This window comes from Ceratotherium simum, chromosome 8, assembly GCF_057802395.1.
Source record: "Ceratotherium simum simum isolate JZ-2026a chromosome 8, ASM5780239v1, whole genome shotgun sequence".
Taxonomy (NCBI): Eukaryota; Metazoa; Chordata; class Mammalia; order Perissodactyla; family Rhinocerotidae; genus Ceratotherium; species Ceratotherium simum.
In genome coordinates this window covers 72749428-72776525 of record NC_141907.1, presented here as the reverse complement: position 1 = coordinate 72776525, position 27098 = coordinate 72749428, and the positions used below count along the sequence as shown (strand labels likewise).

Genomic DNA, 27098 nt, shown 5'->3' with positions numbered 1-27098 from the left:
TGAGGCCGCGTCCCACATACAGCAACTAGAAGGATGTGCAACTATAACATACAACTATCTACTGGGGTTTTGGGGGGAAAAAAAGGAGGAGGATTGGCAATAGATATTAGCGTGGAGCCAGTCTTCCTCAGCAAAAAGAGGAGGATTAGCATGGATGTTAGCTCAGGGCTGATCTTCCTCACAAAAAAAAGAAAAAAAGAAAATACAAAATACTTGATCTATATGTATTTATTGCTTTGTAAAACTACTCTTCATTTTAATTGGTTTCCTGTGATACATTCTGCATAAGCTAGAGGAGCAGGACTCCTAAAATAGCACAGCTGTCAGTTAAAATAAAAAAGGCTTTGGGGCCAGCCCAGTGGTGTAGTGGTTAAGTTCACACACTCCGCTTCGGAGGCCCAGGGTTCGCAGGTTCAGATCCCAGGCGCGGAACCATGCACTGCTTATCAAGCCATGCTATGGCAGGCATCCCACATATAAAGTAGAGGAAGATGGGCATAGATGTCAGCCCAGGGCCAATCTTCCTCAATAAAAAGAGGAAGACTGGCAATGGATGTTAGCTCAGGGCTAGTCTTCCTCACCAAAACAAAACAAAACAAAAAAGGCTTTACCCACAACTCCATGGCATCCACGATACTAAGGATGGATAACCTAAAAGATCTGGCCAAGAGCCATTCCCAACTTTCATAAAAGCTTGTCCTCCTAGAACAAGGTTTCTCCATCTTGGGACTATTGGCATTTGGAGCCAGATAACTCTTTGTTGGGTGAGTGGGACTGTGAGATGCTCAGCAGCATCCCTGGCTCTTACCCATTAGATGCCAGTAGTACACCCTCTCCCACTGTAACAATCAAAAATGTAACAAGATATTGCCAAATGTCCCCTGGGAAGCAAAATCACCCAGTTAAGAACCACTGTTCTAAAAGACTAACATCAGCACAATCCAGAATCTTTTTCCCTAAAGGAAAAGGCTATGCACTGAATCTGAAATGAATTGGATGAGTTCATTCCAGCTGCCCTAATGATAAAAGTAACTGACTTTGCAATCTCTAACTGTAACTGAGGAGCATTTCTGAAGTGATCTCTTGCAACCCAGTTAGAGACATAGATTTTTTGGGGGGGTTGGGGGGGATTCCCACACGGAACTGAAGTCTAAGTCATTAGCCTGGGTACTGGCAGAAAAGGACTGAGAGACGGTCAAGACTTGAGATCACCAAAGATCAAATCCCATGACGAGACCCTTCTGCTGCATCAGGTTCCTAAGGGGGGTTTCTGGAGAAGAGATGAGGCCAATCAAAGAAACACTCTATTCACCTGGGAGTTCAGCCCAAATGTCATTTCCTGGTGAGTGGTTAGATCTGAGTCCAAGGAGCCCCTGAAGCCTCCTCGGAACGTCCCCCTAAGCTCACTCTTCTTGAGAAAAGAAAAAACTATGGGAAACCAAACCAAAGAATCCAAGGAGATGGTTTTAAAAATTAAAACTTTAAGAACAAACACTGTACACGCGGTGGGGGTAACATTTTGGAATACCCTGAAAAGTCCTACTTTTCATTACACCAACTCTTTCTGAGATAGGCTCTCTCTTTTGTAATCTGCTTCTCTGCTGACCAGGCATGAATCAGCCTTGTCCTTCCTTATGTCCTCTCACTCATCATTATTAGACATTCCAATTTTTGCACAAATCATCAGCTTATCCACTGAATTAAGTAAGGCCAACCACCAAAGAGAGCAGAAGTGGTTTACGGCCTTTGCTAAGTATCTGCATCATATGTGAGTATTTTTTAAGACTAAGTCACTTACTTTTTTTCAAGAAAACTTCCATTCCAACAGGCTGCAGAAGATAATATCTGAACAACACCACTGCTCAGAAAGAAAAAAGGAGGGAAAACTTTAGTAATTACAAATAAATGGTTATTTAATCGTCTGCAATAGATGAGTCATCGATTCCAGGGCTTCACTAATAGCGGCTCTTGCTGAGCCAGGTGAAGCCCTGGACAATGCACATGCTTTAGGGAAACACTGTCACATCTCAAAACGGACAAGAATTTAAGTTTTCCATAAGTCATGTTAAAATAAAAAGAGCAGCAAAGCTCCCAAAAGAAAAACTACTGCTCCCGATAATGACCTTGAACCCTCGTCTACCACCAACCATCTAAGACACGCCCCACCTCATCTCCACACACAAACACAAAATAAAACCAAAAAAGAGAAGCTGAGCTGTTATGCACCAAACACACAAAGCATCTTTGCAAATTAATAAGTGAATAACCACTTCCTTCTATTTTGTTTCCTCTGAGAAAGAAACTAAAAATAAGTGAAATGAGTGTTTATTCCTATTATCTAGATTACACACGTTCTGGGAAAATAGCTAGTTTCCGAGGACTCAGAGTGAAACTGCATGTCGAACCCCAGACCCTCTCATTTAGTATAACGACCAGGGAAGGAATAAACAAATGCATGGTTGAGGAGGGGATCGCAGTGACTTCTGTTCATGATAGAATCTGGGTCAGGAAAGATCTTCAGAGATGATTTCTTCCCTACCTTCGTTTTATAAAAAGAAAATTGAGAACCAGTAAAGTGTCAAGGTCCCAGCAAAGTGAGTCTATAGTCCCCCCAGCCCTCCTGTGGTGAGTCTCGTCCCCTTCCCTGGCCCCTGCCACCTTTCAGCCTGAACTCCTCCGCAGAGCCACCCAAAGCTTAGCGGGACTCTGAGCACCACCATGGAGGTGCTCTAGGGCATTCCCAATGATCCCTCACTCAGAAAGTTGCTACCTGGTGTGCCCAAAGTTTAGGGCCCTGGGCATTTGCCCCATTACAACCTATATCATAAAGCAAGATGTATTATACACATTTCTGGGAACGACCACCATGTAGCACAGAGCATGATTCATTCATTCCCAAGAGTTAGACTGCAGAAAGATGGAAATGCTGAGGAAAGCCACTAAAATGTGAAAAATGCATAGGAAAAAATTCTCCTTTAAGAATATAATAAACTTGATAAAAGGCCTAAATCCATTTTACTATACTTTTTTCTCTACTTGACACTGAATTACCATCTCAACTAATCATATTGAATGTGACAGTGTTAGAAATTATTCAGATTAGGTAAACTGCCTGCGATGTGGGATGCACTGGGATGTGCACGTGCAGAAACTCCTAGGGTTAAACACTAACTGGGCTTTCTGAGCAGAAGGGCCACTCAGGCCTCGTCAGTCAGGAGCTCTAGGGTCTGAACAAGGCAGGCTGAGGAACCCACTCTGTGAGAGAATGGGGGAACAATCTATGTCATTTGGGGCTGAGGGCATCAAACCCTGAATAAATGTGTGCAAAACAATGATTCCCTAAAATGTAAACCTCCATTTATATTCACACCCTCAACTTAGCTAGAACATCACTTAGCTAGAAAGTTCCAATACACCTGGGAAAAAATAAAAGGAAAATAAGCAACCACATACTTGATTGTATTTGCATTGTTGTGTTCTGAGAGTTTTTGTCTCCAAACTGCTATGGTTTCATCGTTTATTAAACTGGTATAATGTGCTTGGTTCATCATCCTGAAGTCAACAGCAGGAGAAGAATTCTGGAGGTTTAAATAGAACAGTAAAAAAGAGAAATTACATAATGGCATGGATCTTTTCTGCTCTCCTTCTCCCCACATATCTCCACTTTGTGTTTCTCTTGCGTACAGGAGCTGGGGTGCCCAGATCACCCCTTCAGAATGGAGGCACTCACTCTCCCAGCTGCTGAGAGTAGAAGCCCGGGCAGCACCCAGCTGGGCTGCTCTCCAGGAACTGCACTCGGTTGCTGGCTCACTCCCCACTCAAATCCAGTGGCAGGTCGAGGTGTGGCCCAAAGGCCCAGCCCCTCGTCTCCACTCAGGACTGGCTGAAGGGTCATCCCAACTTCAGAGCTCCCAGGAGACTGACTGAGGCCTCTGTTACCCTGAACTGCAGTTCAACTTCTCCTTCTGCCCAATCCTGTCTCCTTCATTCCTAAGTAGATGTTGTTCTAGAGTGCACTCCTCTCAAAAATTAATCTCAGTCTCAGAGCATTTCCCAGAGAAACCAACCCAATACAACTTTTCTAGACTTCTCTCCTCTCTGCTTCGAATCACCATAACATCAAGGCTTTTAAAGTACTAATCATTTGTCATAACTGTTCACCAAACTCCAACAAAAAGTATCATAAAACGTCAGAGTTCAGTTATAATCTATAACACAATCTGAAATTAATTTATGAAAACTTAACACCTCTTAATTTCTTGCACTAAGTATAAAGCGATAAATTTGTAAGAAAGGTAACAAAAAGGACATGTCAATGATGGCCTTGAAAACTCCAAATGTTGCCTGGCACTGTACATCCTTTATTCAGTGAGATTAAAAAAACAACAATATAAGCAATTTTATTTTCTATAATTGCTCTTTTTCAACTTATTTTCCCCAAATCCTGTTCTTGATCCAGAACTAAGAAACAAGTTCAAAGTGCTTTATATCTCCTACACTTGACACTAGAAAAGAGGAAAAAACTAATATTAAAGCATTCATTGGGTGATCATTTTTTTCTCCTTTGTATCTACACATAAAAAGACAACTTTCAAATTTTCTTGGTTACTTTCCCATGGTTACGAGTTAAGATATCACTATAAGGGGAAAAGAGGAGGGCATGCAACAAATCAGAAATGTGTATGTGGGGGTCAGAATTTGCCACCCCAAAATGTGTCTCTTTGACTTGACTATTTTTAAGAACAAAAGACTCTGAAAGAAACTTTGACCTTCCCCCAACTGCCTAAAAGAATTTAAGCCAGAAGGCCTGTTCCAGGAAGGAGCTAACACCATAAGACAACTATAGTATAATATAAACTAGGTGTGGTAGACAGGGAGGAAGCTAGCAATGGCCTTTTGTGTGTGTGTGTGTGTGTGTGTGTGTGTGTGTGTGTGGAAGATCAGGCCTGAACTAACATCTGTTACCAATCCTCCTCTTTTTGCTGAGGAAGACTGGCCCTGAGCTAACATCCATGCCCACCTTCCTCAACTTTATATGGGACACCGCCACAGCATGGCTTCACCAGGCCAGCCCCTAGCAATGGCCTTTTAATCAATGTCCTCTCCACCTTTCATTGTCTTTGCAAGGCATGGTCAACATTTGTCTATCACATTTTCTTTTCCATCTCCATCTAAATTGCCTTCCTCCTCTCCGAAGTCCCAAACCACTACCCCAACATCCTCCTTTGTCCTTAGCTGAAGATGATATTTAAGGTAATGGCTTTTGCCATTTTGGCGAGTTACTCAGTTTTCCTGCGTTTCTCCCATGTATACATGTTATTAAACTTTGTTTGATTTTCTCCCATTATTCTGCCTCATATCAATTAAATTCTCAGACCAGCCAGAAAGACCTAGAGGGTAGAGGAATAGTTCTTCCTCCCCTACACTTGCCAAGGGTTTTGATCATTTAGTTCTTAACAATTATTTTATTAAAAGGGCCACAGACATCTATTGAGAGAACAAAAGTCCTCTTGAATTACATAGAGAAAAATCTTAAGACAAAGTGGACATTTGAGCACACACAAACAAGACTGCCTCTCCACCCTGGTCTTAAAACTACTGTTGTTACATAAATTTTAATTAGTTCCCCCATTCAAAGGGGTAGCTGAACAAAGACTCTAACACATACTTAAAATATAAACATGGAACTATTTTCTCATTTTCATTGCATGTCCAATAAACCAGATGCCTTGGATGAAGTATAATCTCAGAATCACTTACAGACCCAAGAAAAAGCATCAGTTTTCCCTGCCTTCTAATTACATAGAGGCCAAAAAGAAAAAAATGGTCTAGGTCAGTGTTTCTCAACTTTGGCTGCACTTTGGATCACCAGAGCTTTCAAAACTCCCGACAACTAAGTCACACTCTAGACCAATTAAATCAGAATCTCTAGAGGCATCAGTCTTTTAAAGCCCCTAGGAGATTTCATTGGGCAACCACAGGTGAGAATAACTGTTACATCACCTAGCAGGCCTTGAGACAGGCAGGCAGATACACACACACACACACACACACACACACACACACACACACACACACACTCGCGCTCTCTCTCTCTCTTTCTATCAATCCCAACCACATCGTCTCTTCAATCCAATCCAGGGAACAAGACGAAAGAAAAAAGAGAGACTACAATTTACACTCACTCAATTTCAATTGCCAGGACCTAGAATTAAATGCAGCAAAGGGGCATCGGAACATAACCCCTCCCTCCCTTCTTCCACCTCAGGCCTGGCATTAACGAATGAGTCAGTGTTTTATAAAAATGGGGCCTGTCACTACACAGATGCTTTTTCTCGGTTCTTTAAGTGATTCTTCAAGTGACATGTTAATGGGTAAACAAAATTTGATCAGTCTCTTTATCTAAACAAACATCTATGCTTAATGGCTTAAGCAAAAGAGTATAGGTTTAAGTTTTCAAAGGAAAGAACAGCACCTTCCTAAGTAATAACTCTCTTTTTAGTTTCTTTTTTCTTTGTTATCTTATTGATTTATTTATTTTTATTTATTTATTTAGGTGAGGAAGATTAGTCCCGAGCTAACATCTGTTGCTAATCCTCCTCATTTTTTGCTGAGGAAGACTGGCCCTGAGCTAACAACCCTAGCCCATCTTCCTCTAATTCATATGGGACGCCTGTCACAGCATGGCTTGATAAGAGGTGTGTAGATCTGCACCCGGGATCTGAACCTGCGAACCCCGGGCCATGGAAGCAGAGGGCACGAACTTCACCATGACGCCACCACGCCAGCCCCCGTTATCTTACATTTTTAATGCAGACCACCGTCACCAGTTTAAACTTTAACCTGCCCTGGTTTCACTAACACTATGCTACTTTACCTCCTTCTCATCAACGTTTTGTTTGCTAGTGCTAACAGTGTTCATTACACTAAGTTTAAAATCCAACTACACATACTAGACACCATATTTATCAAAGGAAGGAAATTAAGTTTTATGCTGAATTTCACAGGAAAATTAAAGTTGGATAATATTATTCAAGTCAGTTTCTTAGGGAAGTAATGAATATTTCAAACTCCACTACTTGTGGACAAAAAGTTACTAACTGCAGAGATTCAGTGCTTTTCATACTTCACTTTATTGGCATCTTGAAGAGACAAAGAATAATCTCAGCTTTCCTCAGGATATCTCTGTGAAGTATGGAAGCTGGGCCTAAAATAGGTCTAAAGCAACAATTCTACATCACCCAAAATGGCAGCACTAAACAGAACCTTCTCCAGGCTCCTGACCTGGAAAACATCTAACTGGCCATTTCAGCCGCCCACCTGCAGCCTTAGGCTCCACCACCACCTTGTCCTCCAAGATCAGAGAACTATGCAGACTAGAAGGCAAGAACGTGGCGTATTTAAAGATGGCAAAGTATCAGACTAACAGGGAGAGTTTCCTTGTTTCTACACTTCCTCATTTTCTTCCCAACCAATTCTGATTCCTTCATCATCACCACCGGCCCTTCCCTGCTCCTCCGGGAGAGGATGGGATCAATGCACCACATATGGTTGGTCCTCCCTAAACACTTGTTGAATAAGAGCAGGATGGGCAAGGGAAAGGAGAGGAGAGAAAGCACAGGAACAGGGGCGAGTGTCGAGGGCAGAAAACAAGTCTGTGGTGCTAATTTCAGACCAATTTCCCTTGTCCAGGAAGAGGGGAATGAATTAAAGCTCTGTGGCAGATACCTGGACTGCATTCTCTCTCCCAAAAGATACTGGAATGTCATTCCTCCTCATTCACCCACTCCAGTGATGCAGCAGACACTATGAGGGAGATTTTAGTGTAGTGCTATGAGCAGACTACAAGTAAGAAAGGATATCTGAATATTGTGGTATCTCTTATGTTTAGCATATACTCAATCACATCAAACAAGGAAACTCACTGAGTTTTCAAATACCTAGTATCTGTTGCTACTTCATGGGGAAGGAAAGAAATGGAAAGTCAAATAATGCCAAGTATGAACTTTCTAGGCCTCCTTAAATTTCTTTTGGAACAAATATAAATAATTTTAAATTATAAATTAGAACTCTATGATTAAAATACCAGGAAAATTATCGACACTTCAAGCAAGTAAAATGGAGATAACTTCTTCAAGGTTTAGTTTGCTTATTTTAATAAGAAAAAGTTGGTAAAAACAAAGAGCTACACTGCTCTCACGTAATTATTTTTTCATGTAATTATTTATTAATGTAAATATTGGTTCATCATCATTCCACCCCCAAAATAATAGTCAAAAGAAAATTTTACCTCATATTTGGAGCAAAGTACAAAAGTTTGGTCTCCTCCGGAGAAGATCTGCTTAACGATATGATATTTAAAGCGATCTGTCAAAAAAATTTTCAACAGTATATTTTTCAATAACTAAAGTTTTTCCTTGATTCCCTTTTCTAATATTCAAAAGTGTGCTTCAGAATGGTTTCCTATCCATTTTAATTATTTCAGAAAAGAAACTTTCTTTCCTGGCTCTCTGCCCAGGACTGTTTGCTTCAATTAAAAATAAATATATAAAACAGCACCCTCCACTCTCACCCTACCTCCACCCCGTCGCCAACGGCCAGCTAACCCTGACCTTGTTTCTAGTTGGCATTCTGTCATGCCACTGACCTGAAATTTAAAACGGTCACTACTATAAACAGTACTATATGCCTAAGAAATGTCAACATCTGAGTGTGGGGGTCCCTGGCCCCCTTCATGATGAAGAGTGGCATATAAGGACCTCCATTTCCTACTCCCTGCCTTATCTCCCATCACACTGTGTCCATGGGGACACTGTGATACAGCCACATTGCTTTTATTTCTAATACACCACAGCATTTCACATCTTCAGGTCTTTTCCGTCTACCACCCGCAGTGCACACTGTGTTCTCCATGAATGGCGCCTCCTAGAGCATGACTGGAACAGTGCTCCTGGAATTAGGCAATTCTGTAGTACTCACCACTGCCCACTCCCTCAGAGGCCTCTACCTGGCTAACTCCAAATCATTCTTTAAGACACAGCTCAAATTTCCTCTAACCGGAATACTCCTTGATGCCTTCCTCTGAGCTCCCACATTACCATGAAGGTTCCTAAAACCACAGCATTTACAGAATAAATTGAAATTTACCTACTTAAGTTATAAAATCATTTTGGCATTCATCCAAGCAAAAATTTATGATCACATAAGTTAGGTTGTAATTAAACTTCAAAAATTTGTGGTTTCAAATTAACCTATAAAACACGAGTTTTCAAAATTGGTATACTTCTTTAACACATGCATTCCTAGCACGAGAACAATGCCTTGGTGAAAAAGAAATTTACAAATGACAGAGAAGAGGACACGAAACCATTTTTTCACTTTTGGTAACAACACCAAAGCAAAAATCTTATTTATATTTTAAGTTCCACTACATTTTCAGATGCTCATATATTCATTTCATAAATATTTCTTGAGTGAGAAATTGGGCCAGGCCCTGCGCTATATGCTAGGTTTACAAAGAGGAAAGACTCAGTCCCTGTCCTTAAGCTTCTTATAATCCAGGAGGGGACCGAGGATGGTTATTATTAAAAAAGAAATCCTGATAAAGCTGTAGGTTTGTCACCTTATAGTCTTCAAAATCAAAATGAATTATTAAATCAAGCTTCTCTTTAATGACTCTGCAGCTCCAGCTCAGCCTCTGGATTTTATTTCAAGTCATTCATACTGAGTGACTGCCTTATTCTGATTTCCAATGAAATGGATACTGTGCTATTCAACTATTTTTTAAGAGAAAAAAATATGGCATAAAAAGAACTGTCATGTTGTAACCAAAATAGCAATAATAGCAAAGGGAAGGTAACAACACAAGCGTTAGGTGTACAGGCTTTACAATGACCTGGGTTTAAATCCTGCCCCCAGAATCCCTGTGATCTCAGGCAAGTTACTCAACACCTTAGGACTCAGTTTCCTCATCTCCAACATGGGGATAACCACCAGCAGTTCTCAAGGTTGTTTTGAGTGCTTAGCATAGTATGGAACTTGGTTAAGCATTCAATAAACATTAATTTTCATGATTAGCAACAATAATTAAAACTTATACACCACCACCAAGGTCCCTGGGGCCAAAATAACATTTTCTGCTTTATTTATTCTCTAGGATCTCTACAGACTCTCATGCATAGTTAGTACGCAAATACTTGTTGACTGATGTTAAAATACCTCATATTCATTCCCTCCAAAAGACCTCAAGGTAAAAAACAGAAACATGCTCTAAAAACGATTGTTTTTATCATTTAAATTATCATTAAATTCCAATGAAAATCACTCTTACCAGCTCTGGCTGAAAGCTGGCCACTATGCGCAGCCCAGTAACCTTTCACAGGAGACGGGCATTTCACGTTACAAGTATGTCCAGTTCCTAATTGACCTCTTGCTCCACAACCAAATGCATAGATGAGTCCAGAAGAAGGCACAAAGGCTAGGGTGTGTTGTCTAGGGAAAAATAATTTAAATTAACCATAGCGTAGTTTCTACTGATACGGACATAAACTCAGACTCGGACTTTTAACTGCCACATGTGAGCACAGCAATTTCTAGGGGTGTCCCCAGAAATCCTCCTCCATAATTACAGGTGCCTCTTGTGCAGTGGCTGGCTCTCCATAATACTGTCCTCCTCTGACACTCGAGGTCATGGGAGGATGGCAAAACTTGGAAAGAGCTGAACGGCCTGCTGAATTGGACTATGGGATGAGAGGGAAGAAGGAGGGTGGACCAGGCAAAATTTCTAAGAAGTTCTTAGAGGCTCTCTCACTTTCCTTTCTTCATTTCTTCCCTATATCCTGCTGCTCTTTATCCCAAAAGAAGCCTAATGTCCCCATGTTGCTCTGCCTATCTAAAACCCTTCCTTGCCACACCCTGCTCAGATCTGACTCTCTCCAAACTTTCACTGTAGATGTGCACGCAGTTAAGATTTCTTAAAATGATGGCGGTTGGGTCTAACCACATTCTCCATCACTACAAAGACAAGATCCATTTCTGGGTCTTAACAGACACTAGGAAGCTCGTAGGAGCACTCACCTGCCACAAGCAATCTGAGTGACTTCACTGCCCATCAGCTCTAGAACTCTTCTTGGATTAACCTCATCATTCATGGAATCATGTCCGAGTTGCCCGCAGGAACCAGCACCAAAGGTAAACACACCTCCACTCTAACAAGGAACAAATACCACGTGACTGCACCATATCTGAGTTTGACTGCACTCCTCTAAAGACTTCTGTATACACAGTTCACATCACAATGGTCTGTACAAGGACACTACGCTCACTTGATACTTAGCCAGAATCACTTCTTTGGAATGTTCATTAAACAGAAAAATAATAAAAGAGGAACTTAAGACTATTTAAGACTTTACGGAACAAAGCACTGCTCAAGCGAACGTGTGCCATCCGTAAATTTTGAAAATTGTTTAAAAGTACAATGATGTGTTAGGAAGCAAAACAAAAAAAGGAGAAACAGAGACAGAAATGATCATTCATATTTAAGTGCATGATCACTCATATTTAAGAAATTAAAGTCTCCACAAAATCCTTGGTAAGTAAGATATTTTTAGCAGCTGTACTTGAACAAACACTAAGGCATTTTATTAAAGTGAATCTATAATAGTATTTGTTCAACATGAAAATACATTTTCATTCTCTCTAGATGTGACTGCTTTAGAAGCAAAAGAAATAGGTTGATAATTTTACAACATTAATTACATTGCTCTTTCTTTTTTACAAATTTAAATGGCTTGTTTTAAAAGAACACAGAATGTTGCTATACATATTTTAAGGTTATTTATGTTGAACTATTTTTAAACACCATCACTACTCTCTCTAAAAAACACTATAAAAATAAGCAAGCAATGAGAATCATCCATGTCATACCCAGCACCAAAGCGCCACAGAACAAACCAGAACACTCCAGAGTCCCTTACTTTTGTGAGAACTGCTGTGTGTTCTTCTCCACAACTAATATAGACAACTTTTTGCGTTCGTAAGAGTTTCACATGGCAAGGAGACTCTCGATCTAGAATAAGAGAAATATCAGAATGTCACTACCATTTGCCTTTGAGATGAAATATACACAGCTATCTTAGTGTGAATTTGGGGTCCCCTTGGATTCGTGACTCACATATTCAGGTCCCTGCCTACACCTCCACTTGGATGTCTAACAGATATCTCATTTTTAATATGTCTAAAAGCCAACTCATGGTGTCACCACACTCCCTGACTCTGCCCACCCACTCCCTGCCACACACACACACACACACACACACACACACACAGTTTTCCTCACTTCATAAATGGCAACCTTATCCTTCTAGCTTTTCCTCTCTTTATTTCAAATCACACACCCAACAATGAGCAAAACCAATTGGCCCCATCTTCAAAGTACATACAAAATCCAACTTTATTTCCACTACCTCCAAACTGGTCTCCCAGCTTCCCCATGGACCCACTATAGCCCAAGTCAAATTGGATCACTGTTTTCCTCAAAACCCTCAGTGTCTTCCCTTCTCACCAAGAGAAGAAGCCAAAATCCTTACCGTGCCCCACCGGGCCCTACATAAATGAGTCTACATCACCCCCCTCTTCCCCTGGCTCACTCCACTCCTGAGCACACCCCGTATCTTCCTGCATCAGAGCCTCTGTTCATCCTGTTCTCTTCGACTGGAACATTCTTCGCCCAGATACCTACACATCTCATTTCCTACCTGACTTCCTACAGGGCTCTGCTCAGACATCATCTGATCAGAGATGCCCTCCCTGACCACCTTATGTAAAACAGGAAACTTTCCCCTCAAACTCTCTGACACACCATATATTTACTGGTTTGTTGTTTTGCTTCCACCCAATAGCATGCAATCTCCACTAAGCCAGGGTGTTGTCTGTTTCGTTCGCTGCTGTACCCTTAGTACCTAACACGGGTCCAGCACATAGTAGACCCTCAAGAAGCATGTGTTAAACAAATGAATGTGCTTTTGAACCCAGGAGGTACATATGAAGAGTTTACCTACCTTCTTCATCACTGAGCCCGAGCTGCCCTGCGTTATTCATGCCCCAGCCAAAAACGGCTCCTGAGAGAGACAGGGCAAAGCTGTGGGCCCCTCCTGCAGCCACCTGAGCCAGAGGGATGCCCTCCAGAGACCTCACCCTCTGCGGGCTGGCTTGGGAGGGGAACTCCTTCCCCAGGCCCAGCTGTCCATGGCTGTTCTTTCCCCAGGTGAAGAACTGACCATCTGAAATAAGAACAGGATAAGGTGTATTTCCAGAAATGATACAAGTTCCATCCACAAAAATAATGTCATTAGAACAATATGGTTGTCCAGTAGGGTCATTTGTTAGTTGACCCCCTACAGGCACCAAGAGCAAGGGAACAGAGACACTTCATGTTGTAAGACGGCGATAACCAAAACTCCCACTTGTCCTGACAACAGAGAGAGAAGCTGAGTCTTATTACCCTCCAAAGGCTATTAACATTTATACAAAGTTAAATGTTTAAGTCAATTCAGTTTTGAAGGAGAGTTACCAGGCTTAGATCCACTAAGCAAGCTGAATTAGTTCTGACCACGAGACCCAGGACTTCACAAGGTCCAGCTATGACCTGGATTACACCACAGAGCATCGAGCACGACTTGCTGGTGCACACTTCCCCTCAAATTTATTCTAACATAGAATACAGCATTATTTGCTGGCTTAGGTTTCTCTAACTCGTTTTTTTTTCATTTATTTGGGAGCTTGATAGTGGAATGTAGCTTAAATAGTAGGCTGTAGCTGAAAAAAACCAACCTTATGTACGCTCAAGAACAGTTAAGTACAGTCCTGCCTCCTGCTCCTCTTCCCCTGCGAGAGCTGGGGCCACAATGACAACCGCCTTCTTCATCATCCACACCCTGACAAAGTATGAGCTACACAAAGGCTGCCCGAGAACTGCCACTGTCCCACAGGAATGCACAGATCCTAACCAGTCAGTCAAAAGTTTCCAGTTAAATAATATCACACAAATAGGCAAAGAGAAATGGTTTCAAAATTAACATAACATTAGCATATATTTTAATGTTATATTACCAGCTGCAAGAGCCAGGCAATGCCAGTTGCCACAGGAAACTTGTAATATTGTCTGCTGGTTCAGCTTCTGTATTAACCTGAAACAGAAAAGGCTTTCTTCTTAAGAAGGGCATTCACAAACAACGATCAGACACATTCCCAACTAAATCAAACAATTGTAATAAATAACATCATCTTTCCTAAAAGAGTTTTAAAAATAAAATATATAATCTAACATGACATAATTCTATTACGTCTTTCACCTTAACTTCCTGCCTCCTACATAGTTACTGTTTAAAAAAAAAAAAAAACTCTTCTGCACTTAAACCCATTACCACAACCCTCTGTTAATTCTCACCTGTGAGCTGCAATTCAGGGACAAATGGAGTAAGCTACAGAAGAGACATCCTAAGAATACGGCTGGTGTCTAAATGGCTTTCAAAATGAGAGCAATGCCATGATCCAGCAATTCCACATCTGAGTATAGATCCAAAGGAATTGAAGGCAGAGTCTCAAAGAGATATTTGTACACCCACGTTCAGAGCAGCCTTATTCACAATGGCCAAAAGGTAAACAAACCCAAGTCCATCAACAGATGAATGGATAAACAAAATGTGGCATACACATACAATGGAATATTAATCAGCCTTAAAAATAAAAGAAATTCTGACACATGCTACAACATGGATGAAACTTGAGGACATTATGCTAAGTAAAATAATCCAGTCCCCAAAAGACAAATATTGTATGATTCCACTTATATGAGGTACCTAGTGTAGTCAAAGTCATAGAAACAGAAAGCAAAATGGTGGTTGCCAGGGGCTGGGGAGAGGAGAAATGGGGAGTTGTTGTTTAGTGGGTATAGAGTTTAATTTCTGAAAGATAAAAAAGTTCTGAGGATTGGTTACAGAACAATATGAACATACTTAACACTAAAGAACTGTACACTTAAAAATGGTTAAGATGGTGAATTTTACGTTATGTGTATTTTACCACAATTTTAAAAAATAAGGGCAATACCTCCGAAACCCTAATTCCCAGGACGGTAAAGAGGAAGATCATATGATTACTTTTCAAATCCCGCTCCTCTGCTTGCTCCCGTGAAAGACAGAGATAAGAACAGTACCTATTTCACAGGGTTGTGGTGAGAATTAAATGACAGAATCCATGTAAAGTGCCTGGCACTGTCCAACAGAGGTGGGCAGCCTGGGAATACCTCCTGCTCTTTGAATAGTTCCCAAGTTGCCATGTTCCTCTTCATTACATGTATGCCATGGGAACAAAGGAGTGAGACGGACTCGCCCTCAGGAGAGGGGTATCTTAGGAGATAGATGGGGCAGGGAGGGGGGTTTATTTAGAGGAATCGGTAGATTTTGCTTTTGTTAATGTTTTATTTTCTCAGATATAAAAAAGTTAAAATGTAGTTCACATATGCATTTAGCACCAAATAGCACCCACCTATTTCTTATTGAGATAACTGTAGATTCACAGGCAGTTATAAGAAATAACACAGAAGATCCCTTGTACACTTGTCTAGTTTCCCCCAACGGTGACATTTTGCAAAACTTTAGTATAATATCATAACCAGGATACTGACATTAATACAATCTATCAATCTTATTCATATTTCCCCAGTTTTCTTAGTACTCATTTCCATGTGTGTGTTAAGTATATGTGTGTAGGTTCACATATCGACCACCACAGTCAGGATACTGAACGGTCCCAACACCAGGAGAGGTCCTCGTGGTGTGCTTTTATAACCACTCCTCCCCTCCGCTGTCCCTCGCCCCTAGCAACCACTCATCTATCCTCCATCTCTAAAACTGTCATTTCAAGAAGGTTATATAAATGAAATCATACAGTAGGTAACCTTTTGGGATTGGTTTTTTTTCACTCAGAATAATTCCCTGGACATTCATCCAAGCTGTTGCACATATCAATAGTTTGTAGAAGCCCACTAGTTTTTAAAATTGGAAAATGCATTACTGCCTAGGGGACCAATGTTCCAGAAATGTTATGCAGGAACAGCCCTTTTTCCTGGCCAGTGTCCACTCAAGTTCTGCACAATTCTCCCTTTATGGGTCAACATTACTCTTGTCACAGCCTTCACAACCACAGTTACAGAAAGAAGTAGGTCGAAAGGAGAAAGATAAACAATAGGGAAATGACACTCTTGAGGCGGAGAGGAGGGGTATTATACAGTGCAAGTATATAGTGTGTTTCACCTACTCATCTCATTCTATCCTCTCAATAACTTTGTAAGGCACACGATATATAATTACATTTTTAAGTTAGGAAACCGAGGCTTAGAGAAGTTAAACAATTTGCCCAAGGTCACTCACCTAATAAGTAATAGAGCCAGTATCAGAATCTGAGGCTGTTAGACTTCAAAGCTATGTTACTTTCCACAACACTAAGGCATGAATTAATGAATTTACTTCAATTAACTTGTAATATAAAATTATACACAAACCAAAGCCTTGGAAGTCATCCGTAATTTAGATGTGACTAATGAAAATTAAATTGCTACTATAACACAGATTATTCATTTTTAGAAATGAAATGCCACTAAAAATCTTAACTTGAGTCTTTGGTCATCAACAAATGAAATACTCTTGTCATTAATGTTATAAATCTTTCCCCTAATATTACACACAATTTCATTAAAATTATAGCTCCCCTTTTTTCTTACTACCACTCTCCCTCTTCCTCCAAAATTAAATTAATTTTTGGAAGAAATGAATCCAAGACATTACCTGTTCTAAATCAGGAAGCGAATCTAATCACTCTTGCCTCCATGTTCCTCTTTTCCTTAAAACAGCTTTTGATTAAAGAGACAAAAATCTAAGAAGGGCAAAAAGGAAGAAGAAGAAGAATATACTGTCCTTTAAAGAGGACAGTAATTGGGCAGCGGAGGAGAGGCCATTTGTTAAACAGACTTGTACTGAGCAATGTATGTGCTGGGCACCCTCAGCTATGGTGATGCTAAAATGAATAATGCAGGTTTCCTGCCATCAAGAGCTCCCAGTGTTGCACTAAAAATAGTCATTAAATCAACAGTTACAAAGAATGTGACAAGTACCACAAAAGGGGTATGCTGTACGTTTGTAGTATAAAGGAACAGGAATTAAATGAAGGAAATAAACCGGCGGCCTCTTTGGTCATTAAGAACCCTCAACAAACTGAGACACCACCTCCAAAAAGTCCACCTGCAAGTAACCGCAGTATGTTGGATGTTTTCTAGTGGTGAAGCAGCATTAAGTAAAAACTTAAGAGACTCAAAAGCACTGAATTAGTCTTTTTGTGTTAAAGAATTTATGTACATTTGGTATTTTAGCTGTTCACAATGCTTAAGGTAATTTGGCCTATTATTAGAGTAACAGGTCAGCCTTATGATTCTAGTTTAAAGTGCTTAATTGAGTAATTGATTTAGACTTGCAATTTTAAGTTAAAGCTTAATAAGTCCATCATGTAAAAAGATGCTTTTTTTATTCAAACATTTATTAAGTTCCAGGCACTCTGCTAGCAACTAGGCTACTAGAATAAATAAAAGTACACGGGCCGGCACAGTGGCGCAAGCGGTTAAGTGCACGCTCTCCGCTGTGGCAGCCCGGGGTTCACCAGTTTGGATCCCGGACACGCACCGATGCACCACTTGGCAAGCCATGCTATGGTGGCGTCCCATATAAAGTGGAGGAAGATGGGCACGGATGTTAGCCGAGGGCTGGTCTTCCTCAGCAGAAAAGAGGAGGATTGGCAGATGTTAGCACAGGCCTGATCTTCCTCACAAAAAATAAAATAAAATAAAAGTACAGTTCCCAACCAATTCACATTTTTTTTCTTTTGTGAGGAAGATTAACCCTAGGCTAACATCCGTTGCCAATCTTCCTCTTTTTTTTTGCTGAGGAAGATTGGCGCTGGGCTAACATCCGCGCCCATCTTCCTCTACTTTATACGGGACGCTGCCACAGCATGGCTTGATGAGCAGTGCATCTGTGCGCACCCCGGATCTGAACCTGCGAACCCCGGGCTGCCAAAACGGAACACGCGCACTTAACTGCTAACGCCACCAGGCCGGCCCCCCAACTCACATTTTTTTTTTTTTTTTTAAAGAATTCCCCCCCCCCGCCCCAAAGCCCCAGTAGATAGTTGTATGTCACAGCTGCATATCCTTCTAGTTGCTGTATGTGGGACTCGGCCTCAGGATGGACAGAGAAGTGGTGCCTCCGTGTGCGCCCGGGATCCGAACCCAGGCCACCAGCATCGGAGCGCGAGCACTTAACCACCAAGCCACGGGGCCGGCCCTAACTCACATTTTTTAATGGGAGATAGAAACACTTCTATAAATAATTACAATTTTTGTGACAAGCACTCTAACAGTTTAGGGCACAGCAGTGGCACAAAGGAAATTGCAATTAAATGAAGAAAGCAGAACCAAAAACAAAGAGTCTAACAAAGCAACAACAGGAAATAAATTTACAACAACTGACATTTGAGAACCCAGCCTTCTGTCTGTGACATTCTTACCTGGGCACTGCCACGGAATCCTCAGTAGTCATGAGTCCTAGCTGACCATCACTCCCCGCACCCCAAGAAAACAGTTGGCCCCGGTCGCTGAGGGCCAGACTGTGGGACTCGCCACACGCCACATGGACAATGTGCTGATCTGCCAAGGCTCCAATTTGCTCTGAAAGAGACCAAACCAGAGGAGGAAAATGTATATCCAGAGACAGGAATTACACAGAATTATCTTCCTAGGCAGTTTTATTTTTTTGAAGAAAACCACTAAATCTGTGTATTTATAAAGACTATAAGTTTTATGTCTCTCAAAGCTATCAGTTTAGATCCTAGCTACACTGGGTAACACACACACCTGTAGCAGCACACAAATCCCAGATGTTCCCTCATGTGCCTGCTGCTTCTCTCCAGGGAGAAGCGAGAAGGTTTAATATTTGGAGATATTGAACCAGAGAAGCCCAAATGTGAGTGGGAATGAGGCATATTACTAAAAGCAGTGGGACTAAGTCTGCCTCGGAAATGAGACCCCTCCCCAAAACCTCCCACTCCCACATCCAGAAAACACCTTCTCCCCTCAGTTCCAGAACACAGCCTCACAGACATCTAGCCAGGAGACAGGAGGATTTCTCTGAGAAAACTGGCCCAAAAGAAAAGACCCACAGATACTGACATTTGTGACTCTCCCATTGAAATGCCCGGCTTCCCGCTGGTTAACAAGCCTTGCCCACACACAGCTCCACTCAGGTCCTAGTACCTCACTCTTCCGTAGAAAAGCCTGTGTCAGGGATCATCACATATGAGAGGAGAAGTTTAACATGAAAGACAAAGAGCAAAATAAACAGAAGAAAATAAACTATGAAGAAACAGATCGTGCAGGGATCTATGTGGTTTCACACTGAAAAGACCTATCATCAATTACACTTCAACAAAAAAAAAGAAAAAAAGGACCTATCAAGGGCTCACAATAATGGCTGATAAAAGACCCACTTCAGGAGCACTTCATCCTGAAACTTCAAAACACCAAAAAAGATTCTAAAAGTTTCAAAAGGAAAACAGTTTGTATACAATAGAACAGGGATCACAACAGCATCAGATTTCTCAGAAGCAATGCTGTAAACTAGAAGACGACAGAGCAATGCCTTCATAACTCTGAGGGAAAACGACTTCCAACCAAGAATTCTATACCTAGCCAACTATGAATCAGATGTGAGGAAAGGGGAAAAAAGAACAACTTGCAAGCATTTAAGGCTCTCAAAATATTTTACCTCCCATCCTGCCTTTCTCAGAAAGTTACCATAAGATCATGCCTCCAAAACAAGGGAAGATTCAGCACCCAGGAAATGGGACTCTTCCATAGGAAGAAGTGAAGAATATTTCCAAGACAGCTACGCAGCAAGCCTATGAAGCAAAGTGGGAGGAATATCTCCAAGGTGAAAAATGAAATACAATCTGATGAGCTTTATATTATTATGAGTTTTACAGTTCTCTTGGAGAATATAGAGGTTACTATGCAAAAGAAAAAAATGAAATAACTCCAGGAAACACTATATGTTTTACAGGAAATAAAAGCCATGGTACATAAAATAATAATAACCAAATAAATATACATTTACATAGTTAAAAATCTAATTGTCAAACTTGATTTTAAAAAATCAACTATTTGGTAAAGGATGAGCGTCTAGGGGTGAGGAAGAGGAAAGGATGGGTGGATAATATAAAAGAATGCTAATCTTCCCCAGTGGGAACTCTCTAGATTATATACAATATTGAAAAAAAATCAAGAAATAGTATTATAAGTATGTTATTTAGAAATATAAAGGTAAATACCAAAAGAAAGAGCTAAGAGAGTTGAAAGTGACAGCTTCTGTGAGTGAAACTCAAGGGTGCGGACAGGTGAGGCAGGGAACCACTATTTGACCTAAACATAGTTCATGTAAATATATTATTTGGAAACAAAAATTCTTTTTTAAAATTAAGTGGCTGAAAATATGCTCATGTCAGAGAAATCTCCTGAAAGATGCTGTAACTCTTGTTGTTCTCATTGCCCATCTCCTTTAACCTCTATTCACTATTCAGCCCTACCTCCCAAATCAGCCTTGCCCCACACACTAAGAACATCCTATCTTTGGAAAAATGTACAACTCCTACCAAAGTAGCTCAGGTGATTCAGACACTACTCCTCTGACCAAATTTCCGCCTTGTAGCATAGTTCCAGGACTTGGGCAGCCTATATGTTCTCCCAGGCCTGGGTACCTGCCTGATCCCTCAGCCGTGACTGAGGCCTGCCCCCCAATCCCTGACCTATGCCTACCATTAGCCTTTCCCAGCTGGATGTTAGCATACGGCCTAACATGACACCAAACGTTTCTCCACTGTCGGACAGGACACTCTCCACCTCATCTGCCGCCTATTTCCTGGCCTCAAAATCTGTCAACAGCATCTCTCTTGATCTCGTTTCCCACAGCTGAGTAGCCTCAAAAGGACATGTCTAGATTCCCAGTACCATTTACTCCCAGTCAGGTAAGCCCTAAGCAAACCAAATACTGTCCCCTCACATAGCAGCCACCAAAAGAGACATCAAACTATTGTCACCACAACAACAAAACTTGCAGCCCCAAAGGCAGGGGTACTGTTCAGTAATGCAAAGACTTGTGGAGAATTAACCCACTGGTTGAACCAAATCCAACTTATTTTATTTCTTCTAGCCAGAAAACTGAACTCATCTGATTCACACTGGGGATCTGTTAGAGTGAAATTATAACCACTCTTCTAGAATCTACTCCCTAGGTCAGGCCAATGAGCCACTGAATGCTTTATTCAAACCTCCCTGAAAACACCCCTGCCCCACTTGGGAACATTCAGGCTGTGGTGCACGTTTCCACATGCAGTCTCTTCTGATTCATTCTGTCAAGACTACACGCTATATTTTGCAGATCATGACAGAACCTCAACCCACACGTTAAAATAATTAAACACACTGAAGAAATATTTGGCATTTTTTGAGGATAAAAGTATATTTTCTCTCTGATCCTCTCATAGCAACACTTTAAAGTCTTTAGAAGTCTTTAGCAATGTTATCAACTCTGAATGAGCCAAGGTAACAGGGCAGAACAGTGGCAAACGTGGAATGCTGCTTCAAGCAAGGCAGCAGTTCAGTGGACTTATATTATTAGGATTACTTCTACTTGGCTTTTGAGCCCATCATAATTTTTTATGTATTTTCAAGTTAACAGTAAAGTGGGCATTAAACCATCAAAGGGTGGTAATAGAGAAGGAAGATATGAGCCTAGCGGGTAGACGGATGATGCTGATACTTACTTCATCCTTGAAACAGCCCTGTGAGGCAAGGGTTCTACAATAAAGCCCAGATCAGAAAAAGTTATGTGATTTGGCCAAGGTTCACAATGAATGAGTGGTGCAGCCAGGACTGGAGCCCAGGACTTTCTGTTATCCACAGCTAAATGTCTTCCTTCATGGAAAAGGACGAGGCAGATTTTAAATTGGTAAAAGCAACTATGAACTAACTACTTTAGTTAAATCTAGTTATGGATAATGGGCAATTGACTCTTACTGTCTGTTCAAATGAGAAATATATCCAATAGTTTGCAGTTAACAATAAGAGTAGTTGGATGGAAAGTATACAGAATGTACAAAATTACTGATCAATATTTGGTACTACATTTTTAATAATAAAACTATAGTAAAATAAATTAAATGTCAGTGATTGGTATGCCAAAGGGGATTCAACTTTCATCACTTAGATGTCTTCTTTGCAAATTTCTCCAAATTGTCTACTCTAAGATTAGAGTTTTCTTTAATACTAGACAACAAAAGTCAGAGCACACTGTGGGAAACCCAGCGCTTCATCCTGCTGTTCTGTGGATTCTAAGTCCTCAGGTGCACCCCAACCCTGACTTCAGTTTACCACAGAACTCTCAACCCGAGTTCACATCTCGCTTCCTGCTGCTACTCTCTGCTCTCTCCTGGCAGTTTTTCTCCAAAGTTACTGTCAACCCAGTCTGAGGGGTGCAGCAGATTTTTACGGAAGGTTTGGGGTGATGGAAATAAACTTTACCTCAGCAAACCAATCAAAACAGAATATAACCCAAGGTCCCCTGCAGTTCCCAACAAAGAGAACTTCCTAGTGCACATCATTCCTCCTGGGGGCCCCTGGCCTCCCACAACATGACGAGGCGCTCTCTCCCTCAGTTTCTTTGGTTCTGTGTCTGAAAGGTCCTGTTCCTAACATATTCCAACTATTTTCATAATTATTTTCATCTAAACATTTTGAAGGACCTGGGCTACACCTAGTGGGGTCTCAACTCCATAACAACTCACAATTTAAAGTGACCACCCCCTCCCATAAGCGAGTTATCTCCACAGAAGGAATTCTACCTTGTTCCTGAGCCAAAGCGCTCAAACCAGAGTCAGCTTTTTTCCTAATTTTTAATTATCATACAGTAAAACCAACTTTTCTTTAGTGTACAATTCTATGAATTTAAGCACATGCAACCACTGCCACTATCAAGATACAGAACAGTTCCATCACCCCAAAAAAGTCCCTTGTGCTATTCCTTAATTATAGTCTCTCCTCATCCCTAACTCTGGAGATCACGATCTGTTTTCTATCCCTACAGTTTCATATTTTCACTACTGTCACGTAAATGCAATCATATAGCATCTAACCTTTTAAGACTGGATTCTTTCACTCAATATAATGCCTCTGAGATGCATCCAAGTTGCTGCATGTATCAATAGTTTGTTCCCTTTTATTAGTGAGTAGTATTCCATTGTATTACGGATGTAGCACAAAGCATCGTTTCCAGTTTTTAGTGATTATAAATAGAGATGCAATAAATATTCCTGTACAGGTTCTTGTGTGAGAATAAGTTTTCCTTTCTCTGGAGTAAATACCCAGGAGTGAGTATTTTAACCTTTCTATATTATTATTTCTGAACTCAGTTTCTTATACACAGCATATGGTGGGGTTATTTTTTAAAATTTAATATGATAATATCTGTATTTTGATTGTTTCTTTGACTACCTTTAATATAATTATTGATATGTTCAGATTTTTTACCTACCTTTTTATTATTTGTTTTCTGTTTGTTCCCTCTATTTTTTATTGCTCTTTTTCCTCATTCCTGACTTCTTTTGCATTATTTAAACATTTTCTAGTATTCCTTTTTAATGTGTATTTTTTACTATATCTTTTTGTATACTTACTTAAGTGATAGCTATAGGGATTATAATATAAATATTTATCTTTTCAGAGTCTACATAGAATCAAAACTTTACCATTTCAAGTGGAATGTAGAAAGCTTACCATCATACAGATGCCTTTACCCCTCCCCTTTAAGTTACAGTAGTCTTAAACATTACATCTGCATATATTGAAAACTCCATCACAATTTTACACTTTTTGCTTTCAGTCATCAAATATATTTTCAAGAACTCAAGAAGAGAATAGTCTATTATATTTACCCAGATATCTACTATTTTGTTGCTTTCCCTTCATTTCTGATGTTCCAATATTCCTTCTGGTATCACTTCTCTTCTGTCTAAAGAACTTCCAAAGGACTCTCCTCCATCTGAGAACACCTCTGTTTCACCTTCACTTATGAAGGCTACTTTTGCTGGATACGGAATCCTGGGTTGATTTCTTTTCTTTCAGCACTTTAAAAATGCCGTGCCACTTATGGCCTCCATAGTTTCGGGGGTGAAATTCAGTTATTTGAATCATTATTTCCCCTATAGGTAATATGCTGTTTTTCTCTGGCTGCTTCCAAGCATTTTCTTTGTCTTTAGTTTTCAGAAGTTTGATTGTGATCCGTCTGAGTCTGGATTTCTTTGGGTTTATCTTGCTTGGGTTTACTGGACTTCTTGAATCTGTTTACGTCTTTCGCCAAACTTAGAAACTTTGCAGCTGTTATTATTTTCAGCACAATACTCTTTCTCCTCTCCTGCTGGGACTCCAATGACATGAATGTTAGGCCTTTGTTCTTGTACCACAGCTCCCTGAAATTCTGTTTATTTTCTTTCTCAATCTTTTTTATCTCTGTTATTCAGATTGCTTAATTTCTACTGATTTATCTTCAATTTCACTGATTCTTTCCTCTGTCACCTCTATTCTGCTATTGAGGCCATCCAATGAGTTTTTCATTTTGGTTATTGTATTGGTTCTTCGTTATATCATCTATTTCTTCACTGAATGTTACTTTTCCATTTGTTTCATAAGAGTTTGAGTCAGCTTGTTGGAACATCTGTATAACAGCTGCTTTAGGGTCTTCATCCAATAATCCCAACACCTGTGCCATTCCAGCATTGGCATCTGTTAATTGTCTCTTCTTGTGCTACTTGAGATTTTCCTGGGTTTTCATATGCAAAGTAATTCTGGATTATACCATGAACATTTTGAATATTATGTTGTAAGACCATGGCTCTTATTTAAATCTTCTGGAGAATGTTAATTTTGTTTTAGTTTTCAAAGCTTTTGCAGTGCTATTCAGATTTGTGCCCTGCATGCACCACATAGTGGACAGTCTGAAACCTGGGTCCTGGTCTATTTGTTAGTTCAGTTCTCAAAGTCACTTATATGCCAAGTAGGATCAGAGCCACAAATACACAGCTCAGGGGTGAGCCCAGGAGTTCACAGATAACTATATGGAATTGCTTTCCCAAGCTCCTCCTTCTCTGAGATCTCCCTAATACTTTCAGCTTTCCTAGGGCTCCTTTTTAGCTCTCCAGCCTACACACTGTACTTTCACAGCTCTGACTTCCTCTGGGGCCAAATGGCAGGAGAATCAGAGAGAGAAAATGGTAAACTCAATGCGACTTCAGTGGTACTTAGAATTCTGGTCTTCTTTCCCAATCCACCTGCCATTATTTGCTTTTCACAGTCCCCAAATAGCTGCTCCATGCATTCTGTCCAGGTTTTATAGTTGCATTCAGTAGGAGAGACAGGAAGAAATGTGCTGACTCCGGTTTGCCTGGAACTGGAAACCCACAGCCAGATTTTAAAGTAACATTTTTTTTTCTGCTACGTGTTTTTTTAAAAATCAGAGAAAATCCACAAACTGTCTTTGCTCAACTTGGCTAAAAAAATAAATAAACAAAAATAAAAATAAATCAAGGGCCGGCCCCGTGGCTTAGCGGTTAAGTGCGCGTGCTCCGCTACTGGCGGCCCGGGTTCGGGTCCTGGGCGCGCACTGGCACACCGCTTCTCGGGCCATGCTGAGGCCGCGTCCCACGTGCACCAGCTGGAAGGATGTGCAGCTATGACATACAACTATCTACTGGGGCTTTGGGGGAAAAAAATAAATAAATAAAATTAAAAATAAATCAAAAGGCACAGCTCTCCCATGAATGCTCCCACTAAAATTGTGTTTAACCTTCCTACCCAGCGAAGGACTGGATTCCTGGAGGTGGGGAGTATCTCTGAGCAGCTGACACTTCATTGAAGTTATCCAAGCTTATCAAACATTTACTTGCTTAATCCTGTGTATGACTGCCCAAGCTTAAATAATCATTAATCCAAATCTCTTCAACTAAAGAATCAGAGAGAAAGATCAGTTATGATAGAGTTCAGAGTAGTATGTCTCAGTTCAGGGACAGCTAACTTTAATCTTGGGCCTTAATGCTCACATACAAAACCCCAAAACACTTATACCTTGAAAAATGTCTCTGAGAATACTTCCTTCTTAAAGCCATAAATCTAAATTTACCATGTAAGCTTTCGGATGCAATAAGCCAGATACACTGACTAAGTCAGTCAGAACATACGGAGGCCTGTCACAGGCAACGGAGGGGAGAAGACTCTGTGTTTTTGAGTCATTAGCACTCCACACGTCAGAATAGGACCAGCTGCAGTGACTCGGTTATTTTCAGGAACTCAGAATTGCCAACCATGGCATAGTCTGATGCTTTAACAGGATTTTAATAGAGAAAGACTGTAAATTAGAAAACCTGACAGCTATAGTAGAGGGAATCCTAAAAGCAGAAGGGACCCCTGCAGTGGTGATACAGTGGCATATAACCACATAGCCACAGAGTTATATGCTAAGTCCCCCAGGGGATAATTCAAGTCGCCTCCGAGAGGACTGAAGTCTTAGTCTTCAGGCACAAAATGCCAACAGTCCCTCAAAGTTCAGCTCACATGTTACAGGGAAGCTCCAACTTTCACAGAGCTTTCCTTTCCTGTACAATGACAGCCCCAGAGCACCTGCTGTGGTCCCTCCAAGAACCAGAGCTTAAGTCTAGGAAGACTGACTGCCTCACGAGAATGAAATGCTAGGAATCACATGCTGAAGATATAAAATCTTTAATATCAAAATGCAAAGGTCAGGCTTTAAGATGTCTCAAATGACTGCCCAAGAAGTCACACAAATTACAGTGTTTTAATTCATATTAAAAGAGGAGAAAACAAACTGGTTGTTTCAAAAACACTGGAGGAGTTCATGGATACTTCAAAGCATCATCATCCTTTACGGGGG

General features: G+C 40.7%; 1 protein-coding gene across 6 annotated transcripts in view; it reads right to left on the bottom strand.

Moving 5' to 3' along the window:
• The window catches only part of HERC3 (HECT and RLD domain containing E3 ubiquitin protein ligase 3), a 106095-nt gene that overhangs the window by 42452 nt on the left and 36545 nt on the right, over positions 1-27098 (bottom strand). For all 6 annotated transcript variants that reach the window (XM_087434581.1, XM_087434578.1, XM_087434579.1 and 3 more), the window contains 9 exons: positions 18616-18775; positions 14110-14186; positions 13059-13280; positions 11976-12067; positions 11077-11207; positions 10331-10491; positions 8291-8367; positions 3454-3578; positions 1799-1858 (listed from right to left, as the gene is read on the bottom strand). In XM_087434581.1, the coding sequence (XP_087290707.1) occupies positions 1799-1858; positions 3454-3578; positions 8291-8367; positions 10331-10491; positions 11077-11207; positions 11976-12067; positions 13059-13280; positions 14110-14186; positions 18616-18775 (1105 nt within the window). The remainder of the gene's footprint in view (positions 1-1798; positions 1859-3453; positions 3579-8290; positions 8368-10330; positions 10492-11076; positions 11208-11975; positions 12068-13058; positions 13281-14109; positions 14187-18615; positions 18776-27098) is intronic.